The sequence below is a fragment of the Emys orbicularis genome, chromosome 12 (genome assembly GCF_028017835.1).
Source record: "Emys orbicularis isolate rEmyOrb1 chromosome 12, rEmyOrb1.hap1, whole genome shotgun sequence".
Classification (NCBI taxonomy): domain Eukaryota; kingdom Metazoa; phylum Chordata; order Testudines; family Emydidae; genus Emys; species Emys orbicularis.
This window is the reverse complement of record NC_088694.1, coordinates 44,775,983-44,792,547: the sequence shown is the minus strand read 5'-3', so window position 1 is coordinate 44,792,547 and position 16,565 is coordinate 44,775,983. Positions and strand designations below refer to the sequence as shown.

Sequence of the window (16,565 nt, the reverse complement as noted above, 5' to 3'; positions counted from 1 at the left end):
GTCTCCATTATTCCTGAAACCTGAGAGATGCATAGAATCACAGAAGTTAGACATTTGGTGGTTCAAATACTATCTCAGCAATACGTTATAGGAAATTTAGGAAGAGAAAGAGAGGAGGTGGAGAGAGAGATGCCATTCTGGTTTCAATATTTTTATAGATAACATGATTAAAAACAGTATCAGAACTGTACCTGAATTTTTTGTTTACTGAAAAATGGGGCTGAGGTAAATGAAAATTATCAAATACTATACATACATATTATGAATAAAAGGGTATGTTGAACCAGGCAATCATAGGCTGGTTAGTCTAACATAAATCCTGGGCAAAATAAATGAAAGTCCAGTAAAGATTTAAACTGATAAAGAATTAGAGGGTAGGAATATAATTAAAATAGACGTAATTCAAACAAAGTGTGTTTTAATACAGCCAAAAGTAATGCTATACAACTAGGAACAAGGATTGCAGGCTAGACCTACAGAACTGAGGACTATATCATGGAAAGCAATGACTCTGAAAAGGATATAGTGGTCATAGTGGACAAACTACCGAACATGAGCTGCCAGTGTGATGCTGTGGTAAAAAAACAGGATAAATGTCAGCTTTGGATGTATAAACAGGGGCGTGCTGAGTGAGAGCAGGGAAGTGATTTTACCCCTATATATGGCACTGATGAGACTGATACTGGAATACCACATCCAGTTCTCACGTTCACAGTTTAAAAGGATGTTGAAAAACTGGAGCAGATGCAGAAAAGAGCCACAGAAAGTGCCGCAAGGACTGGAGACAATGCCTTACAGAGAAAGACATAATGAACTCGGTCAGCTGAGCTTATCAAAAAGACTGAGAGGTGACTTCATTACCATATTTAAGTACCTTCACAGGAAGAAAATACTGAGTATTTAAGGCCTTTTTAAACTAGCAGAGAGAGGCAGAACAAGAACTAATGGCTGGAAGCTGAAGCCACACAAAGTCACATTAGAAAGTAGGCACCACATTTTTAACATATAGGGGGTGACTGTTCTCAGGGCACCCAAGACTGTGAGTCACCTTGTAACTCCCTTTCCCCACTGAGAGTGAGTCTTTCTTGTGATAGCTGGGTGGCAGCTCCTGGGCACTGACAGATCTTCAGTCACTAAAGCATTCTCCCCCGGGCTATGCCAGCCGTTCTGTCACCAGGCAGGCTAATGCTAGGTGCACCTCAATCCCCAAATCCCATTGAATCATTCCTTGGTGATATCCTGCCCCTGACACTGTCTACTCAGAGAAATTCCAGATCCTCTGCCCCTGGAAGTGCAATGTACCTCAGTTTACCAATTTTGTCTTAAACCACTGTTCCTGTAACCCTCACAACACCCATGAGGCTTTATAACAAACAAAAACTAGGTTTATTTATGAAGGATTAATTATTTAACTAGAAACAAGAGGGTGTGGTGGAAACAAATGACCACAGTGGAAAACAAAATCATAAAACACAAACCTAGGTCTACACTTACCATTAATGACACATCCTATATAATGAAGTAGATTTCCCACAATGTTCAGTCCATTGCAGAGCTGGCTTGTTTCTCAATTAGCAGGATCTAAATGTTCATGAAACATGGGGTTGTCCTCAGTGTATGGAAGAAGTGTATGACTTTCCCTATAGTCCATTATACTGAAAACAGCCTTTTGTTTCTATTCACAAGCAGAGCAAACTCCTGCCTTGTTGAAGAGTTTCTTACCTACCTTTAAGTGGTTTGGATTGTTTGGCTGTTGTCTTCACCAAGATACATCACCTCCTGGCGACTAATTTCTACTCCAGGTCCATAAGGCAGACTTTCTATATCAATATATTATTCTTTAAATATTATCTATACATATATCTTGCAATGATTATGAGTTTGACAAGTTGTGAGCTTTCTGTAGATAACTAACATGTTACTCTTCATGGAAAAATATCCTGTAAGACATGTTTTTGGTATAGTGAATTTAACAGGTCTCAGATGAGAACTTTTTGCAAAGAACAGGAGACTCTCTGCCATGGGGTCTCTGGGCCAGAGAGGGTGATTAACCACTGGAAAAAAACTATCAAAGGAAATGGTGGATTCTTTGGGCTAGTCTACATTAAAGTGTTAGGTTGAACTATCTACATTGCTCAGAGCTGTGAAAAATATCACCCCTGTGCAACGCAGTTAATTCAACCTAAGCCCTGGTATAGACACCGCTAGGTCAGAAGAATTCTTCCATAGACCTATCTACTGTCTTTCAGAGAGGCGAATTCACTACAGTGATGGAAGACTCCCTGCTATTGCTTTGGTAAGCGTGTACACTACACCACTAAAGCAGCCCAGCTGCAGCTCAGCCACCGTGTCACTGTAATGTTTCTAGTGTAGATACAGCCTAGGTGTCTTGAGTCTTCAAATTCAGACTAGATGCCTATCCAGAGGTTGAGCTTTAGCCAAACACAAGTTGTTGGGTAACGGGGTGAAATTTAATGACTTGTGATATACAGGAGGTCAGACTAGATGATCTAATGGTCCCTTCAGGACTTAAACTCTAGGGATCCATTAAGCATATAAGAACAAATATTGTGAAAAATGTCATAAAATTGGAAATTCGTTCCATATCATAAGAACATAAGAATGTCCATACTGGGTCAGACCAAAGGTCCATTCAGCCCAGTATCCTGTCTACTGACAGTGGCCAATGCCAGGTGCCCCGGAGGAAGTGAACCTAATAGGTAATGATCAAGTGATTGCTCTCCTGCCGTCCATCACCACCCTCTGACAGAAGAGGCTAGGGACACCATTCCTTACTCATCCTGGCTAATAGCCATTTATGGACTTAACCTCCATGAATGTATCCAGCTCTCTTTTAAATGCTGTTATAGTCCTAGCCTTCACAACCTCCTCAGGCAAGGAGTTCCACAAGTTGACTGTGCACTGTGTGAAGAACTTCCTTTTATTTGTTTTAAACCTGCTGCCCATTAATTTCATTTGGTGGCCCCTAGTGCTTATATTATGGGAGCAAGTAAATAACTTTCCCTTATTCACTTTCTCCACATCACTCATGATTTTATATACCTCTATCATATCCCCCCTTAGTCTCCGCTTTTCCAAGCTGAAAAGTCCTAGCCTCTTTAACCTCTACTCATATGGGACCCGTTCCAAACCCCTAATCATTTTAATTGCCCTTCTCTGAACCTTTTCTAATGCCAGTATGTCTTTTTTTAGATGAGAAGACCACATCTGTACGCAGTATTCAAGATGTGGGCGTACCATGGATTTATATAAGGGCAATAAGATATTCTCCATCTTATTCTCTATCCCTTTTTTAATGATTCCTAACATCCTGTTTGGTTTTTGACTGCCGCTGCACATTGCGTGGATGTCTTCAGAGAACTATCCACAATGATTCCAAGATCTTTTTCCTGCTTAGTTGTAGCTAAATTAGCCCACATCATATTGTATGTATAGTTGGGGTTATTTTTTCCAATGTGCATTACCTTACATTTATCCACATTAAATTTCATTTGCCATTTTGTTGCCCAATCACTTAGTTTTGTGAGATCTTTTTGAAGTTCTTCACAGTCTGCTTTGGTCTTATCTACATTAGGCAGTTTAGTATCATCTGCAAACTTTGCCACCTCACTTTTTACCCCTTTCTTCAGATCATTTATGAATAAGTTGAATAGGATTGGTCCTAGAACTGACCCTTGGGGAACACCACTAGTTACCCCTCTCCATTCTGAAAATTTACCATTTATTCCTACCCTTTGTTCCCTGTCTTTTAACCAGTTCTCAGTCCATGAAAGGTTCTTCCCTCTTATCCCATGACAACTTAATTTACGTAAGAGCCTTTGGTGAGGGACATTGGCAAAGGCTTTCTGGAAATCTAAGTACACTATGTCCACTGGATCCCAAGGTCCACATGCTTGTTGACCCCCTCAAAGAATTCTAGTAGTTTGGTGAAGTACAATTTCCCTTCACAAAAACCATGTTGACTTTTTCCTAACAATTTGTGTTCATCTATGTGTCTGACAATTTTGTCCTTTACTATAGTTTCAACCAGTTTGCCCGGTACTGAAGTCAGGCTTACCAGCCTGTAATTGCCGGGATCACCTCTGGAGCCATTTTTAAAAATTCGCATCACATTGGCTATCCTCCAGTCATTTGGTACAGAAGCTGATTGAAAGGACAGGTTACAAACCATAGTTAATAGTTCCGCAATTTCACATTTGATTTCTTTCAGAACTCTTGGGTGAATGGCATCTAGTCCCGGTGACTTGTTACTGTTAAGTTTATCAATTAATTCCAAAACCTCCTCTAGTGACACATCAATCTGTGACAATTCCTCAGATTTGTCACCTACAAAATCCGGCTCAGGTTTGGGAATCTCCCTAACATCCTCAGCCGTGAAGACTGAAGCAAAGAATTCATTTAGTTTCTCCACAATGACTTTATCGTCTTTAAGTGTTCCTTTTCTATCTCGATCATCCAGGGGCCCCACTGGTTGTTTAGCAAGCTTCCTGCTTCTGAGGTACTTAAAAACATTTTGTTATTACCTTTTGAGTTTTTGGCTAGCTGTTCATCAAAGTCCTTTTTGGCTTTTCTTATTATATTTTTACACTTAATCTGGCAGTGTTTATGCTCCTTTCTATTTACCTCTCTAGGATTTGACTTCCACTTTTTAAAAGATGCCTTTTTATCTCTCACTGCTTCTTTTACATGGTTGTTAAGCCACAGTGGCTCTTTTTTAGTTCTTTTACTGTGTTTTTTAATTTGGGGTATACATTTAAGTTGGGCCTTTATTATGGTGTCTTTGAAAAGTGTCCATGCAGCTTGCAGGGATTTCACTCTAGTCACCGTACCTTTTCATTTCTGTTTAACTAACCTCCTCATTTTTGCATAGTTCCCGTTTCTGAAATTAAATGCCACAGTGTTGGGCTGTTGAGGTGTTCTTCCCACCAGAGGAATGTTAAAAGTTATTATATTATAGTCACTATTTCCAAGCGGTCCTGTTATAGTTACCTCTTGGACCAAATCCTGTGCTCCACTCAGGACTAAATTGAGAATTGCCTCTCCCCTTGTGGGTTCCTGTACCAGCTGCTCCAAGAAGCAGTCATTTAAAGTATCGAGAAATGTTGTCTCTGCATTTCGTCCTGAGGTTACATGTTCCCAGACAATATGAGGATAATTGAAATTCCCCACTATTATTGTGTTCTTAATTTTGATAGCCTCTCTAATTTCCATTAGCATTTCATTATCACTATCACTGTCCTGGTCAGGTGGTCAATAATAGATCCCTAATGTTATATTCTTATTAGAACATGAAATGACTATCCATAGAGATTCTATGGAACATGTGGATTCACTTAAGATTTTTACTTCATTTGATTCTACATTTTCTCCCCCCCCCCCCCCCGCAGGACCTGTTCTGTCCTTCCGATATATTTTGTACCCTGGAATGATTGTGTCCCATTGATTGTCCTCACTCCATCAGGTTTTTATAATGCCTATTATATCAATATCCTCCTTTAACACGAGACATTCTAGTTCACCCATCTTATTATTTAGACTTCTAGCATTTGTGTACAAGCACTTTAAAAACTTGTCACTGTTTATTTGTCTGCCCTTTTCTGATGTGTCAGATTCTTTTTTATGTGAATGTTTCTCATCTGATCTGGCCCCTAGTTTATCCTCTTCCATCCTCTCCTCCTCACTAAAACCTAGAGAATCTCTATCAATAGACTCTCCTCTAAGAGAAGTCTCTGTCCGATCCACACACTCTTCTGCAGCAATCAGCTTTCCCACACCTCTTAGTTTAAAAACTGCTCTGCAACCTTTTTAATGTAAAGTGCCAGCAGTCTGGTTCCACTTTGGTTTAGGTGGATCCCATCTCTCCTGTATAGGCTCCCCCTATCCCAAAAGTTTCCCCAGTTCCTAATAAATCTAAACCTCTCCTCTCTACACCATTGTCTCAGCCATGCATTGAGACTCTGAAGCTCTGCCTGCCTTCCTGGTCCTGTGCATGGAACTGGAAGCATTTCTGAGAATGCCACCATAGAGGTCCTGGATTTCAGTCTCTTCCCTAGCAGTCTAAATTTGGCCTCCAGGACGTCTCTCCTACTCTTCTCTATGCCATTGGTACCTACATGTACCACAACCACCGGCTCCTCCCCAGCACTACACATAAGTCTATCTAGATGCCTCGAGAGATCTGCAACCTTCACACCAGGCAGGCAAGTCACCATGCAGTTCTCCCCATCATCACAATCCCAGCTATCTATGTTTCTAATGATCGAATCTCCCATTACTAACACCTGCCTTTTTCTAGTGGCTGGTGTTCTCTCCCCCGGAGAGGTAACCTCAGTGTGAGAGGATACCCCATCATCATCTGGAAGGAGGGTCCCAACTATGGGAAGCTTTCCATCTGCTCCCATTGACTGCTCTACTTACCTGGGCCTTTCATTCTCCTCAACAGCGCAGGGGCTGTATGACCAGAGGTGGGACAAATCTACCATGTCCCGGAAAGCCTCATCAACATACCTCTCTGCCTCCCTTAGCTCTTCCTCTTCCACCACCCTGGCCTCCAAAGCCCAAACATGGTCTCTGAGGGCCAGGAGCTCCTTGCACTGAATGCACACATATGCGACCCGCCCACAGGGCAGGTAATCATACATGCTGCACTCACCGCAATAAACTGGATAGCCCCCACTCTGCTGCTAGGCTTCTGTCTGCATTCTCTCCTACAGCTACCTAGGTAAATGAAGGATTTTGTTTAAATCAAGAAGTTTTGAATATAGTTTAGTTTACAGGTTTTAAAGAATGGCAAGTGAACTTTGCCCCCTTCCCACTCCCCTTCCCAACTCCCTTGTGAAACTCCCTGTTAGTAGCCCTGGTCGCAAAGCTCCCTGGTCGCTTGCTCACTGCTTTATAAAGCCCTGGCCTTCTTGGTAGACACGCCCGCTTACTAACGCACAGCCAATTAACAGTGGTTTTTAGCTTTCAGACCTTACTTTGAAGCTCACAGCTTCCAACTGCCAGCCACAGCACACGGTCCTTCAAACAAACAAACAGACAGACAGACAAACACAAGCTCAGCACACAGCAAGTAACCCCCAAACACAAACACACACTACGGACAGCCACTTACCCCAGGGGTCCCGTATTTGCTCCTCCTTCACCTGGAGAACTCCCTTGCGAAACTCCCTGTTAGCAGCCCTGTTTTCAAGTTCAAAGTTTCAAAATTTAACATTAAACTACATTTGGATTTTTGAACCAGCTCTCCCCACCAACATATTTCTGGACTTTTCGGGGAGGGAGTGGGGCTTGGGGAACCTAAAATCAGATGAGTAGAATTGCTAATCATACATCATTTTCCTTTCTTCTTACTGGAGACTTCAAACTGAACACAGCCTTCTCATGGCCAAAATTAATGCATGGATTTTCAAAGGTGTCCATTCTCCCCCTTGAAGAAACAGATCTATTCCCATTCAGCTGGGATATTATAACATTTCCACACAGATTCATTCTGGGCCACTGAATGCATCAGAAACAAAACAAAATGCTACTGTTCCATCACTGGCTATTGAATGGTCAAATTTGTCTAGTGGACCAGGCACCAGACTGTGTGTCAGATGACTTAGGTTACCTTTCCAGTTCCAGACATGTCCCTGATCCGTGCTCCATGCATTAAATGGGTCTTCATAGAGCACTTTGAGGATGGAACACATCCATAAGAGACCTAGTAGTGACACATGTTCTCATGTAGTAGATATGTCATATTTCCTCCTGGCATCTCTATATTTACTCCAACTGTGGGACATATTGTCCAGATGGTCAGGGAGCAAAAATAAATGCATAATTAAATATTCACCTTCCTTTTAATATCCATTTGGACAATGGAATATACATGCTGGATATGATGTTGACATTTTTCACTCACCCTAGTCTTAATTCTCCCCTCTCGTACCCCAGTGTAAGTCAGGAGTAACGAATCAATGAGCCAAGTTTTCCTTCCACCCCCACTGGTGTAAATCAAGTGTCACTCTACTGATGTCAGTGGTGCAAAAGCAGTATGAGAATCCAGCCATTAGCCTCTTTTCTAGCAGACCATTCCTGAAGCAATCCTGATTTTTGTGAGTGTTTGGGGAATAGTCTGGAAGACACTCAAAAATTCCCTTCTTCTTTAAATTTAATAATCTCCAGTTTAAAAGACACTCACCATTTCTGGCACTAAGCTGAGGGACATCTGTCAGATCTTGGAGGTGGTTGGAGCTTCTTCATGAAATGCTGGAAGTTTTCAAATAGGCTGGTTTTCTGGACTTGGCTGTATGTCTGTGAGAAAAATCTATAGAGCAGGTGAGCATATTAGAGGGTGAGATTAAGTTACTGGCCATCCATGTTACCTGTTTTTTTTACAAAATGCCATTTAACTCAGATGAACTAATTAGTAGAGTTGATAGGTAGCATTTATAATTAGACACAAGCCCTGGGGACACAGACTCCAGAGAAATCTAAATGTTTAGTACACTGTGTACACAGAAAAATGACTTACTTTTAATTAAGCATTTGAAAGTCAGTTGTTGAAATCCTAGCTCTACTGAAGTCAATGTCCAAACTCATTTAACCCAGTGTGTGTGTGGGATAAGCCCAATTCTGGTATCCTTACTCATATTGAATAACTACTTACTCCGTAAGTAGGTCTGTGGAATCAGTGGGACTGTCTCCCCCACCCCTCACCCCCACAGTTCAATTCCCAAGAAGAGAGATTGAAAAAGGTGCATCTCATGAGCAGTGTGGTCTTTATCTGGCACCATATGATATGCCTTTAGCAGGACATCTCACTGCAGTTACATGATGCCAGTGCTCCACAAATTGCTCCAGCTGCCTATTGTATCCCAGGTAACATTTCTGGTGTTTGTTTAGCCATACAAATCCCCATATGGCTTGGAGTCTACCAAGATTCCTAGAGACTTCTAGGGCTGGTTAAACATTTTTCATTGACATTTGTATTCAGTGGAAAATTGAATTTTCAATTAAAACAAATTGTTCATGAAAAGTGTCTCCTGTCCATGGAAATTTTCACTTTTTGTTGAGAAACCAAAGGCCTCCAAACAAAAAAATGCATATATTTCAATTTGGATATCCTGTCATAATACCTCATGGTAGTTGTAGCTCCATTTCCTCATGACCCCATTCTTCTTTACAGGCTGGGTACCCCAGCTGGACTACATCTCCAATGAGGCATCATGACAAGGGACCCAAGGGACCCATATGATGCAAACTCCTCCAGTCTCCATGAGGGGAGATTGTGGTGCATTAGGGGAAATGAAGTTTTACAAGAAAGCCTGGTCCCTGGAGAATAATTGAAGCATGAGGCACCAGCATGACAAATTCCATAAGGATTTTCAGCCAAAATATTTTAATTTTTGGTTGGATAATTCTGTATTTTGGCTGAAATATTTCATTTTTCAGCTCAGACATTTTGCTGTTTTTGTTTTGTTTTTGTTTTCCTTTTCAGCAAAAAAGTTTAATCTTTTCACGGACAATTTCAATAAAACATTTCTTCATTGAAATTTTTCGTGGAAAAAAAGGCCAGTCTGACCTATTTTCATTTCTGTGTTGCTTTTGTCAACAGAAGCATCCAAGTTGCAGCCCCTTTGGTAGAAAAGAAAGTCTCCCTGCTTCTTCTCCCGTAACTGAACTCCTAATATTAATCATTCCCCTTTAACAAAAATATCTCTTGGCCTCAAGGGCACATTTCAAAAACTATGGTTCTTTACAGATGTTTGAGCTCCATGCGATATTATGTAGGTGATTTATTTACTTTGTGCTCACTGCAAAAATGATATACTAGGTAAATTCCATTGTGCCATTACCCAGAATACAATCTGGACTGAGGGACAGCTGTGTCCCTTCAATTCTCCAACCTGGGGTGCCTTTTACACTGCTTTGCTCTGAGAGCAACTACTCCTGGTCTGCTCACACACAGCCGCCAGCAGGTAAATCATCCCAGCTATCCCGTATGAGTGCTATACCCAGCCACTCATGAATTACACTGCAGAGCAAAACAAGCAAACTCCCAGTCTCAGACTTTCCCCCAGAAATGTGCATCTTGTACTCCCCAGCACCCTTCTGGACAATACAAGCTCATATAAATCCATTATTTCATTAACAGAAAATGATCTGCACAAACCTTCTTATCTCAAATGGAGTTCCCCAAACACTTCAGTACAAACACACACTGGATTCAATAAAAAATAGAACAAGTTTATTAACTACAGATAGATTTTAAGTGATTACAAGTAATGAGGCATAAAAGTCAGAATAGGTTACACGAAAATAAGAGGTAAAACACAATTAACACCTAACCAAACAAGCTAAATGAATTCAAAGCAAAGGTCTCTCTCACCACATGCTTCAGCAGGCTTACTGGCTGGAATCTTTTCAGCCAAGACCCCTCCCCCAGTTCAGTGTTAATTTCCTTGTCCTTCAGGTTTTGTTGATACCATGGGCAGAAAGAAAGGACATTTTGGGTCATCTATTCCCCTTTCTTATAGTTCTCTTTTTCTTTGAAAATAATCTCCAGATGAGCTTCAGTGGACAGAAGGTCTGTGGGGATGGGAACCTCCAGATGCCTCTTTGTCAAAATGTGGATTTCTCCTCAGATCTTTTTTCCTGCCAAAGAATGGCCACTTAACCAGGTGATAGTCTATTTAATTTTGTTGACACCAGGCTGAGGCATCAGTTTGTCTTTTGCCTTTGAGGAACTGGTTTGTGCCTGCTTTTCTAAACTTGGAACATGTATCAGTAATGTTATACAGTAGAATATTTTAACTTTACATAAAATGTTTCCACACATATTTTACCAGGACAATAATGATCCGCAAATTATGAGTTTTCAAATGATATCTCACAAGGCATACTTTCTACAAAATCCATTACAGTTTTATAAAAAGAGTGAATATAGGGATACAGACTGTCACACCCATATATGACTGAGATCCAGAAACGAGATTTTGGGTAGGATGGCATTTTTCTTCTGGTTCAAATTAAAGAAAGAAAGAAAGAAAGAAAGAAAGAAAGAAAGAAAGAAAGAAAGAAAGAAAGAAAGAAAGAAAGAAAGAAAGAAAGAAAGAAAGAAAGAAAACACAATTACACAAAAGCACATAAGCACAAATTCCAAGTGTCATGATTACATGAGTAGCTTCAACTCTGTCCCCTGTCTTGTTTCTCTGAGTACACTACTTCAGGGGCCAGACCTTAACCTCTCCTGGGGTAGAATCATTCAGCTCTCCCACTCTTAGACCAATCCCTGGGCTATAGCACTCTGTGTATTAGCGGTATTTACCCAACAGGTTCAACACTTGTGGTTCTTCCTTTTGGGAGCTTGTGAACAGAGAGAATACAGGGACCAGACAACCTTGTTAAAACAAAGTAGTTTTTGATCTTAACATTAGGAATAAAGCATAACATAAGAAACAAAAAAGGAATTGTAAAACAACAAACAACCTACATGCGTGTCTATCTTACCTAAAGGCTCACCAACCCGTGAAAGAAGCTTAGGAAGGTCTACTTTCTTCACACACACTAGTGGAAACTTGAATATGTACTTCTTTAGAGGCAGAAAAAGTGCCTTTATATCCAGCAGCGTTCCTTTGTCTGATCAGTTCCTGGGTTTTGGGGCCCTGCTAGTCCAAACCTAGTTTGGTGGGCTCAACGGGAGATTGAACCTGTGTCCTCAGGTCCAATGGCTCTCCCATTGTTCTGCAATAACCCCCAAGTGTTTGCTGAAAGTAGTCTTATCATTGGTCATTGCTTTGCCTTTCTGCTTCTTTCCCAGCAACACCATTGGGTAAACCCAGAAAAGGCATATAGTAGGCATTTCAATAACCGAGTCAACATTCAGTACCCATAAATCACTGCTGCTACATCATTATGTACTGCAAGAAGTCAGAATATTGCCAACCACTGGCTGACATTTATTCCACCTATCTTTATCATAGATTCAATTATCAAGACTAATGTTACTTGAGGAATCTGAATTTCCCTAATGTTTTCCCCAGAGCTGCCTGCACTTCCCCGTTTTTCAGGCTGTAGATGATGGGGTTTAACATGGGCGTTAAGATGCTGTACTGGATGGAAAACAGTCTGTCCAAAACCTCCAAGGATGCTGAGTTGGGTCTCAGATACCTGAACAACCCAGTGCTGTAGAATAAAACAACAACAATCAGGTGGGAGCTGCAGGTGGAGAAGGCTTTACGCCTGCCCTCCGCAGAGCGTATCCTCAGTATGGTGGAGATGATGTGAATGTAGGAGACTAGGTTAAAAGAGAAGGTGATGAGTCCTACCAACATTGCAGAGGTATGAAGCAACAGTTTATTGGTGAAGGTGTCAGTGCAGGATAGGTCTAATACTGGAGGAGGCTCACAGCTGAAATGGTTGATTTTGTTGGGCCCACAGAAATGTGCATTTAATAAGGGAAGAGTGTTTATCAATGCATATATAAACCCCACAATCCATGAACCAATCACTAGCTGACTGCAGATATATTTGTTCATAATCCTCATATAATGCAGTGGGTTACATATAGCCTCATATCGGTCATGAGCCATTGCTGCCAGAATGAATACTTCACTACAACCAGCCAAGAGACTAAAGAAGATCTGGGCAATGCAGCCATTGACAGAAATTCTTTTCACCTGTACTAGGAAATTCACAAGCATCATAGGGACTGTGACTGAGGAATAAGAGATATCTGAGAGGGATAAATGGAACAAAAAAAAGTACATGGGTGTGCTGAGGCAAGGATCAGCCCTTATCACCAGCATGATCACCATGTTCCCCACTAGGGTGATTAAATAAATAGCTAAAAACACTAGAAAGAGGAAAATTTGGAGGTGTGGATCACTGGAGAGTCCTGAGAGAATAAAGTAGTTCAAAGCTGTTTGATTTTCCATTGACATTTATTCCTCAAATATGTGAGTTGTAAAAATAGAAACAGAAATTAACAAATGTAATATGATTAAATGGGAATGCTCTAGGGGGATAAACTCTTGGCAATGAAGAAGCCAATGGACTACACATCTATCTATCTATCTATCTATCTATCTATCTATCTATCTATCTATCTATCTATCTATCTATCTATCTATCTATCTATCACTGGATTGGCAGAAGGCGTTTTCCAGAGATTACTTTTGGAAATCAACGCTAGGGAAGGATTTATCATCTCCTTGGTAGTTCTGCCAGTGTAAACCACTCATGGGCAGATGAATATCTGGTGTAAAGCAGTGCAAGCCTACTTATGTCACTGGGCCAGTTCCTCACCTGGCGTAAATCATCATAGCTCTACTAAAATAAATGGAGCTATGCTGCTTTACAACAACTGAAGATCTGTCCTTGCACATACTATGAACAATCTGCACTTTGAGGTGCAATTCAAGATACTGCTTTTTTTAATCTATCATATGGCTAAATTCAGTGCCTTCCATGGTGTCAAGTATTAGGGGGTAGCCCTGTTAGGCTGTATCCACAAAAACAACAAGGAGTCTGGTGGCAACTTAAAGACTAACAAATTTATTTGAGCATAAGCTTCCGTTGGTAAAACACCACTTCTTCAGATGCATGAGTGAAAATTACAGATGTAGGCATTATTATACTGACACATGAAAAGAAGGGAGTTACCTAACAAGTGGAGAACCAGTGTTGACAAGGCCAATTCAATCAGGGTGGATGTAGTCCACTCCCCCAATAACTGATGAGGAGGTGTCAATGCCAAGAGAGGGAAAGTTGCTTTTGTAGTGAGCCAGCCACTCCCAGTCCCTATTCAAGCCCAAATTAATGGTGTTACATTTGCAAATGAATTTTAGTTCTGTAAGGCACTGAATTTAGCCGTATGAAGTAGAAATCCATCAACCTCCTCAAAAAACTCGCACAGATACAGACAGACATCATCTTCCTCTCCAAGTACAAACAGATGGACATCATACCAAATGGACTGAAGGTAAAAAATCCATTGCAATCGACATACTACACCGACTATGGTGAGAGACTGTGCCACGCACTCTCAAAGAAACTGAGGAACCACCTGATCAGCATCCTGTACAGCAGACAGGAGAAGATCAAGAATGAGCTCTCAGAACTGGAGACTCTCATACAAAACCAACCTTCCACACAAACTTCCACGTGGCTGTACTTTACAAAAATGATACAAGCTATTTACAATGCACACTTCACTTCTCTACAGAGGAAAAAGCACAGTAAACTATCTAAACTCCTACTTGCCACGGGGGCTACAATAGTGGTACCCTTGCCTCACCCAACAATATTGTTAATCTATCCAACCACACACAGCCCAGCAGAAGAGTCTGTCCTATCTCAGGGACTCTCTTTCTGCCCCACCACCCCCACGAACATGATACAGTTCTGCAGTGATCTGGAAGCCTATTTTCGTCATCTCTGACTCAAGGAATATGTTCAACACACTACTGAACAGTGCACTGACCCACAGGAACCCTGGAACCCTCCTACCAACACTACAAGAAGAAGAATTCTGCATGGACTCCTCCTGATGGTCGAAATGACAGACTGGACTTCTACATAGAGTGCTTCCACAGACGTGCACTGGCTGAAATTGTGAACAAACAGCATAACTTGCCTCATAACCTCAGCTGTACAGAAAGCAATGCCATCCACAGCCTCAGAAACAACTCTGGCATTATAATCAAAGGAGCTGACAAAGGAGGTGCTGTAGTCATAATGAACTGGTGGGATTCTGAACAGAAGGCTGGAAGGCAACTCTCCAACACCACATTCTACGGGCCACTATCCTCCAATCCCACTGAGGAGTACCAAAAAAACCTACACCATCTGCTCAAGAAACTACCTACCACACAGTAACAAATCTATATGGACACACCCCTAGAGCCCCGACCAAGATCCGTAAACCTGGAAACCCTGGGCGCCCCATCATCTCAGGCACTGGCACTCTTACAGCAGGATTATCTGGCTATTTGGACTCTCTCCTCAGACCCTACACTACCAGCACTCCCAGCTATCTTCAAGACACCACCGACTTCCTGAGGAAACTACAATGCATTGGTGATCTTCCTGAAAACACCATCCTGGCCACCATGGATGTAGAAGCTCTTTATACCAATATTCCACATGAGGATGGACTACAAGCTGTCAAGAACAGTATCCCTGATGAGGCCTAGTGGCTGAGCTTTGTGACTTTGCCCTCATCCACAACCATTTCAGATTTAGGGACAACCTATACCTTCAAGTCATCAGCACTGCTATGGGTACCCGCATGGCCCCATAGTATGCTAACATTTTTATGGCTGACTTAGAACAGTGCTTCCTCAGCTCTTGTCCCCTAGCGCCCCTCCTTTACTTATGCTACATTGATGACATCTTCATCATATGGACCCACGGGAAGGAGGCCCTTGAAGAATTCCACCTGGATTTCAACTATTTCCACCCCACCATCAACCTCAGCCTGGACCAGTCCACACAAGAGATCCACTTCCTGGACACTACAGTGCAAATAAGTGATGGTCACATAAACACCACCCTATACCAGAAACCTACTGACCGCTATTCTTACCTACATGCCTCCAGCTTCCATCCAGGACACATCACACGATCCATTGTCTACAGCCAAACCCTAAGATACAACCAAATTCGCTCCAATCCCTCAGACAGAGACAAACACTTACAAGATCTTTATCAAGCATTCTTAAAACTACAATACCCACCTGGGGAAGCGAGGAAACAGGTTGACAGAGTGAGACGGGTACCCAGAAGTCACCTACTACAGGACAGACCTAACAAGGAAAATAACAAAACACCCATGGACATCACATACAGCCCCCAGCTAAAACCTCTCCAGGACATCATCAATTATTTACAACCTATCCTGGAAAATGATCCCTCACTCTCACAGACCTTGGGAGGCAGACCAGTCCTCGCTTACAGACAACCCCCCAACCTGAAGAGGTACTCACCAGAAGCTACACACCACACCACAGAAACACTAACCCAGGAACCAATCCCTGTAACAAACTTCATTGCCTACTTTGTCCCCATATCTACTCTAGTGACACCATCAGAGGACCCAACCACATCAGCCACAGCATCAGGGACTCATTCACCTGCACATCTACTAATGTGATATATACCATCATGTGCCAGCAATGCCCCTCTGCCATGTACATTGGCCAAACCGGACAGTCTCTACATAAAATAATAAATGGACAGAAATCGGACATCAGGAATAGTAACATACAAAAGCCAGTAGGAGAACATTTCAATCTCCCTGGACTTTCCATTACAGATTTAAAAGTAGACATACTTGAACAAAAAAACTTCAAAAACAGACTTCAAAGAGAAACTGCAGAACTAAAATTCATTTGCAAATGTAACACCATTAATTTGGGCTTGAAGAGGGACTGGGAGTGCCTGGCTCACTACAAAAGCAACTTTCCCTCTCCTGGCATTGACACCTCCTCATCAGTTATTGGGGGAGTGGACTACATCCACCCTGATTGAATTGGCCCTGTCAACACTGGTTCTCC

At 41.7% G+C, this 16,565-nt stretch overlaps 1 protein-coding gene across 1 annotated transcript; it reads right to left on the bottom strand.

The window, feature by feature from the left end:
• Positions 1–12,011: 12,011 nt before the first annotated feature.
• LOC135886289 (olfactory receptor 5V1-like) lies at positions 12,012–12,599 on the bottom strand. Its single transcript, XM_065414103.1, has one exon. The coding sequence runs from the start codon at positions 12,597–12,599 to the stop codon at positions 12,012–12,014; it is 588 nt and encodes a 195-aa protein (XP_065270175.1).
• Between the last annotated feature and the right edge of the window lie 3,966 nt (positions 12,600–16,565).

Bases quoted from the DNA above. Each gene is read 5' to 3' on its own strand.
- LOC135886289 (XM_065414103.1), bottom strand. From the start codon at position 12,599: ATGGCTCATGACCGATATGAGGCTATATGTAACCCACTGCATTATATG.